The sequence below is a fragment of the Pristiophorus japonicus genome, chromosome 3 (assembly GCF_044704955.1).
Source record: "Pristiophorus japonicus isolate sPriJap1 chromosome 3, sPriJap1.hap1, whole genome shotgun sequence".
Classification (NCBI taxonomy): Eukaryota; Metazoa; Chordata; class Chondrichthyes; family Pristiophoridae; genus Pristiophorus; species Pristiophorus japonicus.
The window spans coordinates 16,560,379-16,576,889 of NC_091979.1; the positions used below are offsets into that span (position 1 = coordinate 16,560,379).

General features: G+C 48.9%; 2 protein-coding genes across 4 annotated transcripts in view; both read left to right on the plus strand.

Moving 5' to 3' along the window:
• The window catches only part of cfap65 (cilia and flagella associated protein 65), a 282,488-nt gene extending 279,578 nt beyond the window's left edge, over positions 1 to 2,910 (plus strand). For 2 of the 3 annotated variants that reach the window (XM_070875227.1, XM_070875229.1), the window contains one exon: positions 2,261 to 2,910. In XM_070875227.1, coding sequence (XP_070731328.1) covers positions 2,261 to 2,423 — 163 coding nt within the window. In that variant the 3' untranslated portion in view covers positions 2,424 to 2,910. The remainder of the gene's footprint in view (positions 1 to 2,260) is intronic. The other variant, XM_070875228.1, reaches the window with a different exon arrangement.
• Positions 2,911 to 6,212: 3,302 nt separating this feature from the next.
• The window catches only part of nhej1 (nonhomologous end-joining factor 1), a 436,801-nt gene continuing 426,502 nt past the window's right edge, over positions 6,213 to 16,511 (plus strand). Inside the window, exon 1 of the mRNA XM_070875232.1 lies at positions 6,213 to 6,235. The gene's annotated coding sequence lies outside the window, so the exon portion shown is untranslated. The remainder of the gene's footprint in view (positions 6,236 to 16,511) is intronic.

The following is a 16,511-nucleotide window of genomic DNA, read 5'->3' on the forward strand; positions in this document are numbered from 1 at the left end:
TGGATTACACTTACATCCGCACTACCAAGGACTAGGATAGGCTCCTTGGTGTAGGTACACAACTTTTCCTATGCTGGAACCAGCTCAGGTCGTTTTTCATTCCATAGCCTCTTGAAGGCACCCTGACTCATCGCTGACTGGCTCGCTCCCGTGTCCACTTCCATGAAGACTGGAACGCCGTTTATCTCGACTTCTATTTTCACTGGAGGACAATCGGTGGTGCAGGTATACACTCCATACACTTCTTCTTGGGGCTGAGCTACTTCTCTGGCCAAATTAGCATACTCCCCGCTGGATTCAAGGTCATCTACTGACTCCTCTGCTAGACGGTGAGTCGTATTTCTTTTACACATACGCTGGAGGTGGCCCTTCATGTTACAGGCTTTGCATACATACTCCGCAAACCAACACTGGTGAGCCCTATGGCTTCCTCCACAATGCCAGCATGGTGCTACTCGATTAGCACCCCTCGGCAGACTCTGAGTTCTGGAACCCCGAGGTCTGTGCTCTCTGCCCTGGGCAGAGCAACGTTCTACAGTCTTGCCTGCGAAAGGCACCATTCTCTGTATCAGTATTTGTTGGGTTTGAGTCCACAGACTGAATGATTTGCTTGATGCTGCAGATCAAGGTCATGAATGCCTGACTGATGCCGATGGCTTTCTGCAGGTTGACTGTGCTGTCGGCAGATAGTAGCTTGTGAAGGAGGCCCTCGTGGTCAATTCCTATAACGAAGATGTCTCGCAATGCTTCGTTGAGGTGTATGCCAAAATCACACGGTGCCGCAAGTCTCCTGAGGTCGGCAGCATATTTTGCAATCTCCTGGCCCTCAGGTCTGCGGTGCGTGTAGAATCTGTGCCTGACCATGAGGATGCTATCCTTTCGTTTAAGTTGGTCGCAAATTAATTCAGTCAGCTCATTGTATTTCTTATCCTTGGCCTTCGTGGGTGGCAGCAAGTCCGCCAATGTGTCCGTCTCCCCTGCCAGGTCGTTTGCCACAAAATATTGCTCAAGCCTTTCCATGAAGGCATGCCAATCATCACCCTCTGCAAAGTCTTTTAGTGTGCCATAGGCAGCCGTGATTGCGTGAAAGTCCTTATTCTCATCGCCAGTTGTTATGTTTATAGTGTACTTATGAATGACTCCACAAGGCCAATATGTTGCACTTGAACAGTAGTGACCTTGGTCCTTTATTCGAAACTCCAGAGTCCATGGTGTGCAGCCTTTTAAACAGGGCCCTGCCACCAGGACAGGAAATCCCCGGTCTTCACCAGTTGCACCCTCCAGTGGTGTCGGCATGTATGTACACAGTGTGAACCTTATTGATAGTACATCAGGTAAACAAGTCTCCATCTTATACAATCTCACAGTTACTACACATAGAGTACATCCATAGTCAGCATATACAACACTTAGGTGGCTGAACAGTCTAATACGAGAGCCACAGTCTCTACTACAGGTGGGACAGATAGTCATTGAGGGAAAGGTTGAGTGGGACAGGTTCGCCGCATGCTTTTTCTGCTGCCTGCACTTGATTTCTGTTGGCGATGAGACTCGAGGTGCTCAGCACCCTTCCGGATGCACTTCCTCCACTTAGGGCGGTCTTTGGCCAAGGACTGTCAGGTGCCAGAGGGGAAGTTGCACTTTATCAGGGAGGCTTTAAAGGTGTCCTTGTAACGTTTCCTCTGCCCACCTTTGGCTCGTTTGCCGTGAAGGAGTTCCGAGTATAGCGCTTGCTTTGGGAGGCTCGTGCCTTGCATGCGTACAGTGTGGCCTGCCCAGCGGAGCTGATCGAGTGTGGTCAGTGCTTCAATGCTGGGGATGTTGGCCTGGTCGAGGATGCTAATGTTGGTGCGTCTGTCCTCCCAAGGGATTTGTAGGATCTTGCAAGAGACATCGTTGGTGGTATTTCTCCAGCGACTTGAGGTATCTACTGTACATGGTCCATGTCTCTGAGCCGTACAGGAGGGCGGGTATTACTACAGCCCTGTAGACCATGAGTTTGGTGGTTGCTACGAATTATATAAGCAAAAGAGGGCGATTTCCTTCTATTGGAATATTCACTTTATTCGAATTATCCGCCAGGTTTGGGGCGGAGGGCAATTTCGCCACCAGGTCTCATAGGAACAGGAGGAGGCCATTCAGTCCCTCGAACCTGTTGTGCCATTCAATCAGATCATGACTGATCTGTCACATTCCTTACTATCGATTTTTTAATTGTAATTTTTTTTTTCCCCTCCTCCCTCCCTTGTTTGCTCACCAGCATTTCAGATTCATCTATCCAGAGGCCGGCATCTGTTGCAGTCATGAATCTGCTGCCTATAACTCACGACAGGTTTCCAGGAACGAGCTTGCTGTTTCCCAGCGAATTATCCAAATCCCGCATCTCAGTAACCGCTAGCGGTACCACCAACCGCACCATCTAACAGCCGGAACTCACGCCTTTGCTGCTTGTGAGGTGCTCAACCCTCAGCAAGAAGCCACTTCTCTGGGATTGGGCCAAACCTTGGCTGAAAGCAAGATCGTCGATCCAAGCCGGAGAGAAAACAAGAGAAAGGGGCAATCCTGGAACTTTAAAGCATTTAGTGGAATAAATCACATTTGTTATTCAATAGAGTTAACAAGAATTAAACTGTAAACAATTGGTAAAATTAGCCTAGCTGCAGCGTTGCATATTTTGGGTTGAGTGGCGCTCATGTAAACGATGGATTTAATTACTAGATTTTGCAGAACATCCCAATATTTGTTATTAAAGAGAATGTTGCAACAGTGCCATTTATTATATAAGTTAAAAAAAATTAAAAGTGATTACATTTAAAGTCATTAATATTTACTGTTGCTATCTTGCGCCTCAGGAACCATTTTAATCTGAGGACGCTTTCACTTGGTCCCTTGGCAGGATCACATTGTGATCTTCTTCTGATGCATTTTATATTTTTCACAGAGCCCGAGTCAGCTCATGACTTAAACATTGCTCCTGTACGTGGGGAGGTTCTTCTCGCTCTTGAGTAGGGTGTAGACGGGAACGGTAGCATAGTGGTAATGTTACTGGCCTGGTAATTGTGCATGAAACACAGAAGGTTAGCGTGCAGGTACAGCAAATAATCTAGAAGGCAAATGGAATGTTAGCCTTTATTGCAAGGGGGCTAGAGTATAAAAGCAGAGAAGTCCTGCTACAACTGTACAGGGTATTGGTGAGGCCACACCTGGAGTACTGCGTACAGTTTTGGTCTCCGTATTTAAGAAAGGATATACTTGCATTGGAGGCTGTTCAGAGAAGGTTCACTGGGTTGATTCCAGAGATGAGGGGGTTGACTTATGAAGATAGGTTGAGTAGATTGGGCCTATACTCATTGGAGTTCAGAAGAATGAGAGGTGAGCTCATCGAAACATATCAGATAATGAGGGGGCTCGACAAAGTGGATGTAGAGAGGATATTTCCACTCTTAGGGGACACAGTCTCAGAATAAGGGACTGCCCATTTAAAACTGAGATGAGGAGGAATTTCTTCTCAGAGGGTTGCAAATCTATGGGATTCTCTGCCCCAGAGAGCTGTGGAGGCTGGGTCATTGAATATATTTAAGGCGGAGATAGACAGATTTATGAGCGATAAGGGAATAAAGGCTTATGGGGAGTGGGCAGGGAAGTGGAGCTGAGTCCATGATCAGATCAGCCACGATCTTATTAAATGGTGGAGCAGGCTCGAGAAGCCAAATGGCCTACTCCTGCTCCTATTTCTTATGTTCACCTGTGATTATGCTCACAGGTTGGTCGAGCTGTTGAGTTGTGAGTGGCTTAGCCAGTCATGTGATATTCACAAGACTCAATAAAACCCCAGCCAGTTGGGTTCAGGGGGTCCACGATGAGGCAGGTGTTTATGAGCCTGGTGGAAAGGAGGTTAGGGAGGGAATTCCGGAGCTTAAGGCCTAGACAACTGATGTCATGGCCGACAATGGTGGAGCAAAGAAAATCGGGGATGTCCAAGAGGCCAGAATTGGAGAAGTGGGGTTATAGGGCTGGCGGAGGTTACAGAGATGGTGTTGGGGGTGATGGGGTATGAATCATGGAGGGATTTGAAAACAAGGATGAAAATTTTAAAATTGAGGTGCTGCCGGGACGGGAGCCGATGTAGGTCAGCAAGTACAGAGGATGATATGTGATCAGGACCTTGTGTGAGTTATAACACAGGCAATAAAGAGGTTTGATAGTCTACCTAAAGGAGTCAGTGAATGCATGAGAGCTATGGGACTTTTGTTGTCTCATAAGAGGTATGCTACCATTATTAATACCTGTGTACCACCCATGACAAACTCTGATGAAATCAAAAATGGATTCTGTGAAGATCTGGAACATATTATCTCTCAGGTTCCTAGAAAGGACAAGCATTATCATGAATGACATTATTATCACCCAAAGCTACACACAGTACGCTAACTGTAGCCTACTCATGGCCTTGACACCTATCCCCATCTCCATTCTTTAATATTCACCAATTAAATATTGGGAAGACCGAAGCCATTGTCTTTGGTCCCCGCCACAAATTGTGTTCCCTAACCATCGACTCCATCCCTCTCCCGAGCATCTCTCTGAGGGTGAGCCAGTCTGTTCGCAACCTAAGTGTCATATTTAACCCGGAATGAGCTTCCGGCCACATATCCGCGGCATAACTAAGACCGCCTATTTCCACTTCTGTAACAGTGCCCGTCTCCGCCCCTTGCCTCAGCTCATCTGCTGCTGAAACCCTCATCCATGCCTTTGTTACCTCTAGACTTGACTATTCCAATGCACTCCAGGCTGGCCTCCCATATTCTACCCTACGTACACTAGAGGTGATCCAAAACTCGGCTGCCCGTGTTCTAACTCGCACCAAGTCTCGCTCACCCATTACCCCAGTGCTCGCTGACCTACATTGGATCTACAAAGCCTCGATTTCAAAATTCTCATCCTTGTTTTTTCAAATCCCTTCATGGCCTCGCCCCTCCCTACCTATTTTTGTGACTGGAAGACTGTATCCAGTGGGGTTCCGCAGGGCTCAGTGCTGGGTCCCTTGCTTTTTGTGGTCGATATCAATAACTTGGACTTGAATGTTGGGGGTTGTCATGCATGTACTTTTGAGATCACTAGCCACTCGATGGCGTCACTGTTGGAGCCCAAGTATAAAAGGCCAGCCATTTTGTATATTAAGCACTTTGGGCCTTAATAAAGCAGAGCCAAGGTCATACCTCTTGGAATTAAATAGTACTCAGTCTAACAGTTATTGCAAACACAACAGGGGTATAATTAAGAAGTTTGCAGATGACACTAAAATAGGCTGTGTGTTTGATAATGAAGAAGAAAGCTGTGGACTGCAGGAAGATATCAATGTACTGGTCAGGTAGGCAGAATAGTGGCAAATGGAATTCAATCCGGATAAGTGTGAGATAATGCATCTGGGGAACAAGGCATGGGAATACACATTAAATGGTATGACACTGGAAAGTGTAGCGGAACAAAGGGACCTTGGAGTGCATGTCCACAGATCCCTAAAGTCCGTAGAGGGAAGTGACCAGAGCCCAGGAGAGGCATGAATCTGGGGCCCAGAAGAAGCGAAGGCTCAGGGCAGCACGGGCCAGCCCATACTGCGATAAGTGTGCGCGCTCAGTCTGTGCAGCAGAGCTGGTCTCCAGTTAATTTTGGGTAATCCTTGTCACTGGACCAAGACCTAGATCTGTCAAGCCCGTGTGGTGGCTGGTGTGCAATGGCCACCACACGTTAAAAAAAATCCACGCACAGGCATCTTCCACCCATCACGATTGCTACGTATGCAATAAAGGTTCAAACTGAGTATTGTATAACTAAGCAAGGTACAACCTTGGCATTGCTTTATTTAGGCCCAAAGTGCCTGACTCTCAAAAAGGCAGGCCTTTTATACCTGAGCAGCGCCATGTGGCCTCCAACAATTACGCCATCTGGTGGCTACAAACAGAATTTACATACATGACAATACCCCCCTCTGAGATCTGATCACAGTCTTTCACAGGTTGAGATGGTCCGGTGCTTTGTGCTCCTGGGTTGACCGTCTCAGTTCGATTCCAGCCTTGGGTGAGTGTGCGGGGTCTGTTGTGGCTGCTGGCTGGATGACTGACTTGTTGGGGGTGGCAGTAGCCATGTCAGGAATTGCAAGTCCATTTTTATTGAACAGGTCCGTGATGGAAGTTCCAGATTCACTGATGTCCCTTGAGTCCGCTGAAGGCTGCTGGTAGGTTGGTTGGTCATCGATGGTTTCTTCGTCCGACTGCTCTGGCTCGTCTGTATGCCTCAGCTTTGTCTGATCCATGTGTTTCCTGCAAGTTTGCCCATTCTTGAGCTTAATAACAAATACTCTGTTGCCCTCCTTGGCCATGGCCGTACCAGCGATCCATTTGGGACCCTGACCATAGTTCAACACATATACGGGATCGTTAACAGAAATCTCGCGTGACACAGTCACGCGATCGTGGTCTCCTTGTTGACTTTGTCTTCTGTATTCAACATGATTATTTAAATCCGGGTGTACCAGAGATAGCTAGGTCTTAAGACCTCTTTTCATCATGAGTTCAGCAGGCGAGACCCCTGTGAGTGTGTGGGGTCTTGTCCTGTAACTCAGCAGTATGCAGGATAAGCAGGTCTGCAGTGACCCTTGGGTTACTCTCCTCATGCTTTGCTTGATAATTTGTACTGCACGTTCAGTTTGCCCGTTGGACGCAGGCTTGAACAGTGCTGACCTTACATGTTTTATGCCGTTAAGTTTCACAAACTCCCGACTGGTGAAGCACGACCCATTGTCGCTCACCACTATGTCAGGCAGACCATGTATCACAAACATAGAAACATAGAAAATAGGTGCAGGAGTAGGCTATTCGGCCCTTCAAGCCTGCACCACCATTCAATATGATCATGGCTGATCATGTACTTCAGTACCCCATTCCTGCTTTCTCTACATACCCCTTGATCCCTTTAGCCATAAGGGCCACATCTAACTCCCTTTTGAATATATCTAAAATATAGATATTCTCTATGGTTGCCGTGGACGTGCTGGATGACATGGTTATGCATTCTATCCATTTCGAATAAGCATCCACCACCACTAAAAACATCTTGCCCAGGAAGGGACCTACAAAATCTACATGGATCTTGGACCAAGGTTTGGATGGCCATGACCACAGACTCAGCGGCGATTTCGCTGGTGCTTTGCTGAGCTGCATGCAAGTATTGCACTGATGCACGCATGCTTCCAGCTCAGAATCAATTCCTGGCCACCATACATGGGACCTGGCGATGGCCAGATATGTGCTGTGTAACTCACACACAAACTTCTCTCGCCCTTTCTTGGGCATTACAACGTGATTGCCCCACAATATGCAATCTGCTTGAATAGATAGTTCGTCCTTGCGACAAATGTACGGTTTGGCCTCCTCGCACATTTGCTTAGGTATGGCAGACCAATCCCCTTTGGGGATGCAACCCTTCACCACCGATAAAATCGGGTCCTGGCTGGTCCAGGCCTTAACTTGTTGAGCCATGACAGGGGTTCCTTCACTCTCAAGCATCCATGATTAGCATTAGATCTGCCGGTTGTGGCGTTTCCACCTCCGGTGTGGGCAACGGCAACTGGCTCAAAGCATCGGCACAATTCTCTGTGCCAGGTCTGTGGCGAATGACATAATCATAGGCAGATAATGTCAACGCCCACCTTTGGATGCGGGATGAAGCGTTGGTATTGATAGCTTTGCTCTCGGAAAACAATGAAATGAGCGACTTGTGATCAGTCTCTAATTCGAACCTTAGACCGAACAGGTATTGATGCATCTTTTTAACACCGTACACATACGCTAAAGCTTCTTTTTCTACCTTGCTGTAGGCTCTTTCCGCTTTAGACAAACTTTTGGATGCATACGCGACAGGTTGAAGTTTCCCCGACTCATTGACTTGTTGGAATACGCAACCAATTCCATATGACGATGCGTCACAGGCCAAAACTAAATGTTTACATGGGTCATAATGTACTAGCAGCTTGTTGGAGCAAAGCAGATTGGTGGCTTTCTCGAAAGCTCTGTCTTGCAATGCGCCCCACACCCAGTTGTCGCCTTTTCTCAAAAGCATGTGCAGTGGTTCTGGTAAGGTGCTCAATTTAGATAGAAAATTACCAAAGTAGTTGAGTAGACCCAGGAACGAACGCAGCTCCATCACATTCTGTGGCTTGGGTGCATTCTTGATGGCCTTTGTTTTTACGTCAGTAGGTCTGATGCCATCATTCCTCCTGAGGAATTCAATCTCGGGTGCCATGAAGACACACTTCGAGTGTTTCAGTCTGAGTCCCACTCTGTCCAAACGCAGTAGAACCTCTTCCAGGTTGTTCAGATTTCCCTGGAGTCACGACTGGTGATCAGGATGTCATCTTGGAACACGACGGTTCTGGGAACGGACTTCAGTAGACTTTCCATAATTCCTCTGAAAAATTGCCACAGCCGAGCGAATTCCAAAAGGGCAGCTGTGGTAAGTAAACAGTCCTTTGTGCGTGTTAATGCATGTAAGTCTCTTCGACATCTCGACCAACTCCTGTGTCATATAGGCCAACATCAAGTCCAGTTTTGTGAATGACTTCCCTCCGGCTAGTGTCGCAAACAAGTCATCAGCCTTCGGTATGGGGTACTGATCTTGTTTCGAAACCCTGTTGATCGTAGCCTTGTAGTCTCCACAGATTCTGACTGTGCCATCACTTTTCAGCACAGGAACAATGGGGCTGGCCCATTCATTAAATTTGACCGGTGATATGATCCCTTCACACTGGAGTCTGTCCAGTTCAATTTCGACCTTCTCCCTCATCATATACGACACTGCCCGAGCTTTATGATGGACAGGTCTTGCATCTGAGTCCACGTGGATCTGCACCTTGGCTCCCGTGAATTTGCCGATACCCGGTTCGAACAACGAGCAGAACTTGCTCAATACTTGGGCACATGTATCTTCCTCCGACGACAACGCCTTTATGTCATTCCAGTCGCATCTGATTTTCTCCAACCAGCTCCTGCCGAGCAGTCTACTGAAGTCCACAGCGGTAACTCGTGACCCGCACTGTTATATGACACATTAATTTGTGCACTGCCAATCACCTTTATCAGTTCTTTGGTGTACGTGCACAGCATGGCTTTAACAGGGCTCAGCCTGGGCCTCACAGGCTTAGTATCCCACAGCTTATTAAATGCCCTTTCGTTTATGATCGATTGACTCGCCCGCATGTCCAGTTTCATCGATACTGGTATCCGTTAAACTTCACATTAATCAAAATTGGTTTACTCTTGGTTATGAAGGAGTACAGTCCATACACTTCCTCCTCTGGCATCTCGGATTGCGTATCCAGATCTGCGCTAGTCTGACTCTCATCCTCCACATGGTGTGTTGCAGCTCGCTTGCTCATCTGCGGCCACTTGCGCTGGAGATGCCCCACTCTCAGACAGCCTTTGCAACTATATTGCTTAAATCGGCACTGCTGGTGCCGATGATTTCCTCCACAACGCCGACACGGAGAAGTCGGATACATTCCCGCTGGTGGACTTTGGGGCAGCCACAGGTTTCGCGAACACAGCCGGATAGGCCCTGCCATGTGCCGCTCTGCCGAACGCCGAATCAATCACATTTGCAGTACTTGCCGAGGTTCGGTTCTTTACCGACATTTGTTTTAAACTCCTGTCCGTCGTCACACGTGATTGAGCGATCTGGATGGCCCTTTTAAAAAACAACTCCTTCACCGCCAGAAGTTTGCACAGGATCACCTCGTGGTTGATACCGATAACGAAGAAGTCCCGCAGCATGTCTGCCAACACCGCCCCGAACTTGCACGGTCCCGCTAGACGTCTCAGGTCGGCAACGAATTCCGCCGCGCTGTGGCCCTCCGATCGAACGTGTGTATCAAACCTGTATCTCGAGATGATGATGCCGTTGTCTGGCTTGAGGTGCTCCCGTACCAATGTACACAACTCCTCGTACGTTTTCTCTGTTGGGTCACTAGGCATGAGTAGATTCTTTATCAGACCGTAGATCTTTGAACTGCACACAGTGAGGAACACGGCCCCGCGCCGATCTGCATCGCCGACCCTTCATTTTGTTGGCCACGAAGTACTGGTTCAAATGGATCACAAAGTCTGCCCAATCTTCTCCCTCCACGAATCGCTCTAAAAATCCAATCATGCTCATTTTGCAAACAAAGGTTCTTGTATTCTCATCGCCAAATGTTATGTATGCAATAAAGGTTCAAACTGAGTACGGTTTATCAAAGCAAGGTACAACCTTGGCTCTGCTTTATTTAGGCCCAATGTGCCTGACTCTCAAAATGGCTGGCCTTTTATACCAGACCATGTGCGTGCTGCTCAGTAGCCTCCATTAATGACACCATCTGGCGAGATGATTCCTTCGCATTGGAGTCTGTCCAGTTCGATCCCGACTTTCTCCCTCATCATGTACAGAACTGCCCGAGCTTGTGATGGACGGGCCGTGCATCCGGGCCTAGATGGATCTGTACCTTGGCACCTGTGAAGTTGCCGATGCCTGGTTCGAATAGCGCGGGAAACTTGCTCAGCACTTGAGCACACGAGGCATCATCCACTGAAGATAGTGCTTTAATGTCGTTCCAATTCCATTTAATCTTTTCTAGCCAGCTTCTACCGAACAGCGTTGGGCCATTGCCTGGAACAATCCACAATGATAAGTCATGCACAGTTCCATCATACGATACCTTCACTGCCACACTTCCAATGACCGGTATGAGCTCTTTGGTGTAGGTTCACAGCTTTGCATTAATTGGGATCAGTTTGTGCCTTTGTGCTTTATTGCCCCACAGTTTCTCGAAAGCCTTCTGGCTCATTATTGCCTGACTCGTACCCGTGTCCAACTCCATGGATACTGGAACTCCATTTAATTTTACTTTCAGCATTATAGGAGGGCTCTTGGTGGTAAAGGTATGTACCCCATACACTTCTTCCTTGGGTTGAGTTGCCTGTGCTGTGTGATCCGTGCCGGATCGATCATCCTCTGCCACGTGATGAGTCGCAGCACGTTTGCACATTCGCTGGAGGTGCCCCATCATTGCGCAGCCTTTACACACGTAGTGCTTGGATCGACATTGATGGGCCCGATGATTACCCCCGCAGCGCCAACACGGTGCTAATGGATTCACATTCACCCCCGATGGCGGACTCTGAGTCATCACAGGTCTTACAGCCGCAGACATAATAGGCCCTGCCATATGCAGTTCGGCCTGCTAGCGACGTCAGTTTATGCACAGTACCTGCCGGTGAGCCGGTTGAGAAGATATCTATTTGGTGTTATCGTCCGTGGCCATGCATGGGTGATAGCGATGGCCCTGCTCAGGTCTAAGGTTTTGGCAGCCAGCAGCTTTCGAAGAATGACCTAATCGCCACGTCCTGACCCTTGGAGCGATGGTGCGTGTAAAATCGATACCTGGCCATGAGGATACTCTCCTTCGGCTTGAGGTGGTCCCGAACCAGTGTGCACAACTCTGTATATTCCTTCTCTGTTGGTTTTGTCGGTGCGAGCAGATTCTTGATAAGGCCATATATTTTAGGCCACGGACAGTGAGGAGAACCGCCCTGCGCTTGGCTGTGTTAGTGTCTCCTTCCAGCTCGTTGGCCACGAAGTACTGGTCAAGACGCTCGACGAAGGCTTCCCAATCATCACCCTCAACAAATCTCTCTAGTATTCCAACGGCAGCCATGGTTGCGTGATGGTTCATATTCTGTTACTCATCGCCAATTGTTGTATATGGAAGAACTCCATGAGACTGAGTATAAAGGTGCACGTGAGCTAAACTTAGTGTGACCGTAGTCTTCTTTATTACAACTCCAGAGTGTCTAAACAACATAGCAGCCAACCTTTTAAACTGGCCCTGCACGTGTGTGCTGGTGACCATTAGGACTCCAACAGTCGTGCCCTCTAGTGGCAAATATTACATGGTTACATACATAACAATATGAGAGGAAATTTCTTCACCTAGAGAGTGGTGGGGGTCTGAAACTCACTGCCTGAAAGGGTGGTAGAGACAGAAGCCCTCACCACATTTTTAAAAACTTGGATGTGCACTTAAAGTGCCGTAATCTACAGGCTACAGACCAAGAGCTGAAAAGCGGTATTAGGCTGAATAGCTCTTGGTCGGCAGGTGCAGACATGATGGGCCAAAATGGCCTCCTTGCGTACTGTAAATTTCTATGGTTTTATGATTATATGTTATCTCCTTCAGCCCAACAACCCCCCGTGATGTCTGCGCTCCTCAAATTCTGCCCTCTTGAGCATCCCTGATTTTAACTGGTCAACCATTGGTGGCTTTGCCTTCAGCTGCCTGGGCCCTAAGCTCTGGAACTCCTTCCCTAAATCTCTCCGCCTCGCCACCTCTCCTTTCTCCTTTAAGACACTCCTTAAAACATACCTCTTTGACCAAGCTTTCAGTCACCTGCCGTAATTTCTTCTTATGTGGCTCGATGTCAAAGTTATTTGTTTAGTCATAACACTCCTGTGAAGCACCTTGGGACGTTTTACTATGTTAAAGGTAGTATATAAACACAAGTTGTTGTTGTTGCACACATTTACACAGTAACGGTTTCAGGCAGGAGAAGACCATGGTTCCATCTAGCGCACCTATCCCCAGTATTCCCATGAGGGATAAATATTGGCTAGGGTAACTCCCCCTGTTCTTCTTCGAAATAGTGCCATGGGATCATTTACATCCACCTGAGAGGGCAGACAGGGCCTCGGTTTAATGTCTCATTTGACAGACAGCACCTCTGTAAAGTCCTTACACAATACCACAAATCCACACGAGGCACATTCTATGGACAAGGTCACTCCATGACCTGAACCTTTATTCACAGGACCAAGAAGTGATGACCCTGTGTGGGACCTCCCTTTATATACCTGGATGACCAGGTGAGGAGTGTCTCCCACAAGTTCGCCCCCCCTGTGGTCAATGTGGTGCATTTCTCAAGTATATACAGTATTGCAGTGTAGTTACATAAAGGTTACATACATGACATCACCTCCCCCCCCCCCCCCCCCCCCCCCCGCCACGTCTTATTGGGATCACAGGTTAAGTCTTTCGGGTGGTCTCCGCTCCCACGTGAAGCTGAGACTCTGGTTGTTGAGCCTTGGCATGCGTCTCTGTCACCTGTGGTATTCCGGCCTGTCCGGGCTGGCCGCAGGGACTGTGCATGCTGCTGAATGTTCTTGTTGCTCGTTCACTGGCGGTGGTGTGAGCACCATCTCATGATCTTCCTCAGGTTCCTCAGTGTCCATGCTGAACCTTTTTTTTACTTGGTCCAGATGCTTGCGGCATATCTGCCCATTGTTAAGTTTAACCACGATGACCCTGTCCCCCTCTTTGTCTATTACAGTACCTTCAAGCCATTTGGGCCCCGAAGCGTGATTGAGAACAAATACGGGGTCACCAATTTCTATACATCTCCCCCTTGAATTATGGTCATGGTACTCATTTTGGGACTGGCGCTTGCCTTCAACAATGTCGGACAAGACAAGATGAATGAGGGACAGACGAATTTTGAGTGTACGTTTCATAAGGAACTCTGCGGGTGGGACCCCCCGTGAGCGAGTGCGGTCGGGACCTATAGGCCAGCAGGAGGCGCGATAGGCGGCATTGAAGGGAGGGACCTTGAATCCTGAGCATGCTTTGTTTTATGATTTGGACCACATGTTCTGCCTGGCCATTGGAGGCCGGCTTGAACGGTGCTGTCCTGACATGGTTGATGCCATTACCCGACATGAGCTCCCGGAATTCGTAGCTTGTGAAACACGGGCCGTTGTCGCTAACAAGGATGTCCGGCAAGCCGTGGGTCGCAAAGACCGCACGTAGACTCTCCACAGTGGTGGATGTCGTGCACGAATTCAAAATGATGCACTCAATCCATTTCGAGTACGCATCAACCACGATGAGAGACATTTTCCCCATGAACAGACCCACGTAGTTTACGTGAATGCGTGACCATGGCCTGGTGGGCCAGGACCATGGGCTGAGCGGGGCCTCTCTGGGGACATTACCCAGCTGGGCACAGGTCGTGCACCTGCGAACACAGTGTTCCAGGTCTGAATCAATTCCCGGCCACCAAACATGTGACCAGGCAATGGCCTTCATCAGCACGATGCCTGGGTGCTCGCTGTGGAGTTCCCTGATGAAAGCTTCCCTGCCTCTCTGGGGCATGACTACCCGGCTGCCCCATAGTAGGCAGTCAGCTTGGATGGAGAGCTCATCCATTCGTCTGTGAAACGGTCTGACCTCCTCGGGGCATGCTCCGTGTGCGGGCGCCCAATCCCCAGTCAGGACACATTTCTTAATCAGAGATAGGAGGGGATCTCTGTTGGTCCAGATTTTGATCTGGCGGGCTGTGATGGGGGAGCCCGCGCTGTCAAAGGCATCAACGGCCATGACCATCTCAGCGCTTTGCTCCGCTGCCCCCTCAGTGGTGGGCAGTGGAAGCCTGTTGAGCATGTCAGCGCAATTTTCAGTGCCCAACCAGTGCCGGATGGTGTAGTCATAAGCAGCCAGCCTGAGAGCCCATCGCTGTATGCGGGCTGATGCATTGGCATTGACAGCATTGCTGTCTGACAACAGGGATGTTAACGGCTTGTGGTCCGTTTCTAATTCGAACCTCCTACCAAAATGGTACTGATGCATCTTTTTCACCCCATAGACACATGTGAGTGCCTCCTTCTCAACCATCCCATATCCATGTTCTGCTTGAGAGAGCGACCTGGAGGCATAAGCCACAGGTTGTAGCTGACCCTCAGCATTATACTTCTGCAACACGCACCCAACCCCATAGGACGATGCATCACATGTCAGAACCAATTTCTTACAGGGGTTGTACAGGGTCAACAACTTATTTGAACAGAGTAGGTTCCGCGCCCGATTGAAAGCCCGTTCTTGACAGTCGCCCCCCAAAACCAATCGCAACCCTTACGCAGGAGCACGTGTAGCGGCTCCAACAATGTGCTTAAGTTCTGCAGAAAGTTCCCGAAATAGTTCAAGAGTCCCAGAAATGAACGCAACTCCGATGTGTTGCAGGGCCTGGGTGCTCGTCGAATCGCCTCTGTTTTGCATTCGGTAGGCCGGATCCCATCTGCAGCAACCCTCCTGCCCAGAAACTCGACTTCAGGAGCCAAAAGCACACACTTAGGTTTCTTGAGTCGCAGGCCTACCCGGTCCAGTCAGCGAGGCACCTCTTCCAGGTTGTGGAGGTGTTCCTCGGTGTCCCGACCCGTGATGAGGATATCGTCCTGGAATACGATCGTTCCAGGTAATGGATTTGAGCAGGCTTTCCATGTTTCTTTGAAAGATCGCGGCCGCTGATCGAATGCCAAATGGGCACCTATTGTAAACAAACAGTCCATTGTGCGTGGTGATTGTGGTCAGTAGTTTGGATTCGTCGGCCAGTTCTTGGGTCATGTAGGCTGAAGTAAGGTTCAACTTGGTGAACACTTTCTACCTGCCAGTGTGGAAAAAGATCCTCCGCTCTCGGAAGCGGATATTGGTCTTGTAGGGGCACCCGGTTGATAGTGGCCTTGTAGTCGCCATAGATCCTGACCGAGCCATCCGCTTTTAGGACGGGAACAATGGGGCTCGCCCAGTCGCTGAATTCAACGGGCGATATGATGCCCTCTCTCAGTAAACGGTCCAATTTGCTTTCAATTTTCTCCCGCATCACATACGGCACAGCTCTGGCTTTGTGGTGCACTGGTCTGGCGTCCGGGGTGATGCGAATCACTACTTTGGTACCTTTGAACGTCCCGACGCTAGGTTGGAATAGTGACTCAAATTGCTGTAGGACCTGTGAGCATGAACTACGCTCCACAGATGACACTGCGTGCACATTCCCCCATTTCCAGTTCATCTCAGCTAACCAGCTCCTCCCCAACAGTGCGGGACCATTGCCCGGGACAATCCAGAGCGGCAGCCGGTTCACTGATCCATTGTATGTGACAGCTAACGTTGCACTGCCTAGCACTGGAATGATTTCTTTGGTGTACATCCGTAATTAAGTCTCAATGCGTTCTAGTTTGGGTCTGCTGGCTTTGAGTGGTCATAGCTTTTCGAATTGTTGAACGCTCATGAGTGACTGGCTGGCCCCCGTGTCCAGGTCCATGCGTACCATTTAATAGGACCTTCATCATCATAGGTGGCGTTTTGGTATATGAGCTGTGAATGTTTGCCACATGAACCCGCTGAACTTCAGCGTCCATTGATTTGCCCCACACGTCATCCTGCCTCGCAGACCCCTCTTCTGGTCCATCCGCCTCATAAATTAGCCTGGTCGCAGGCTTCCTGCACATTCGAGCTCAATGGCCAGTGATGTTACAATTTCTGCAGGTGAACTGTTGAAACCTCTAAGTCCGAGCAGCATGTCTGCCCCCACACCTCCAGCATGAACTGAGATTCCCATTGTTGTGAACAAAAGAGCTGTTACCAGGCATTCCTC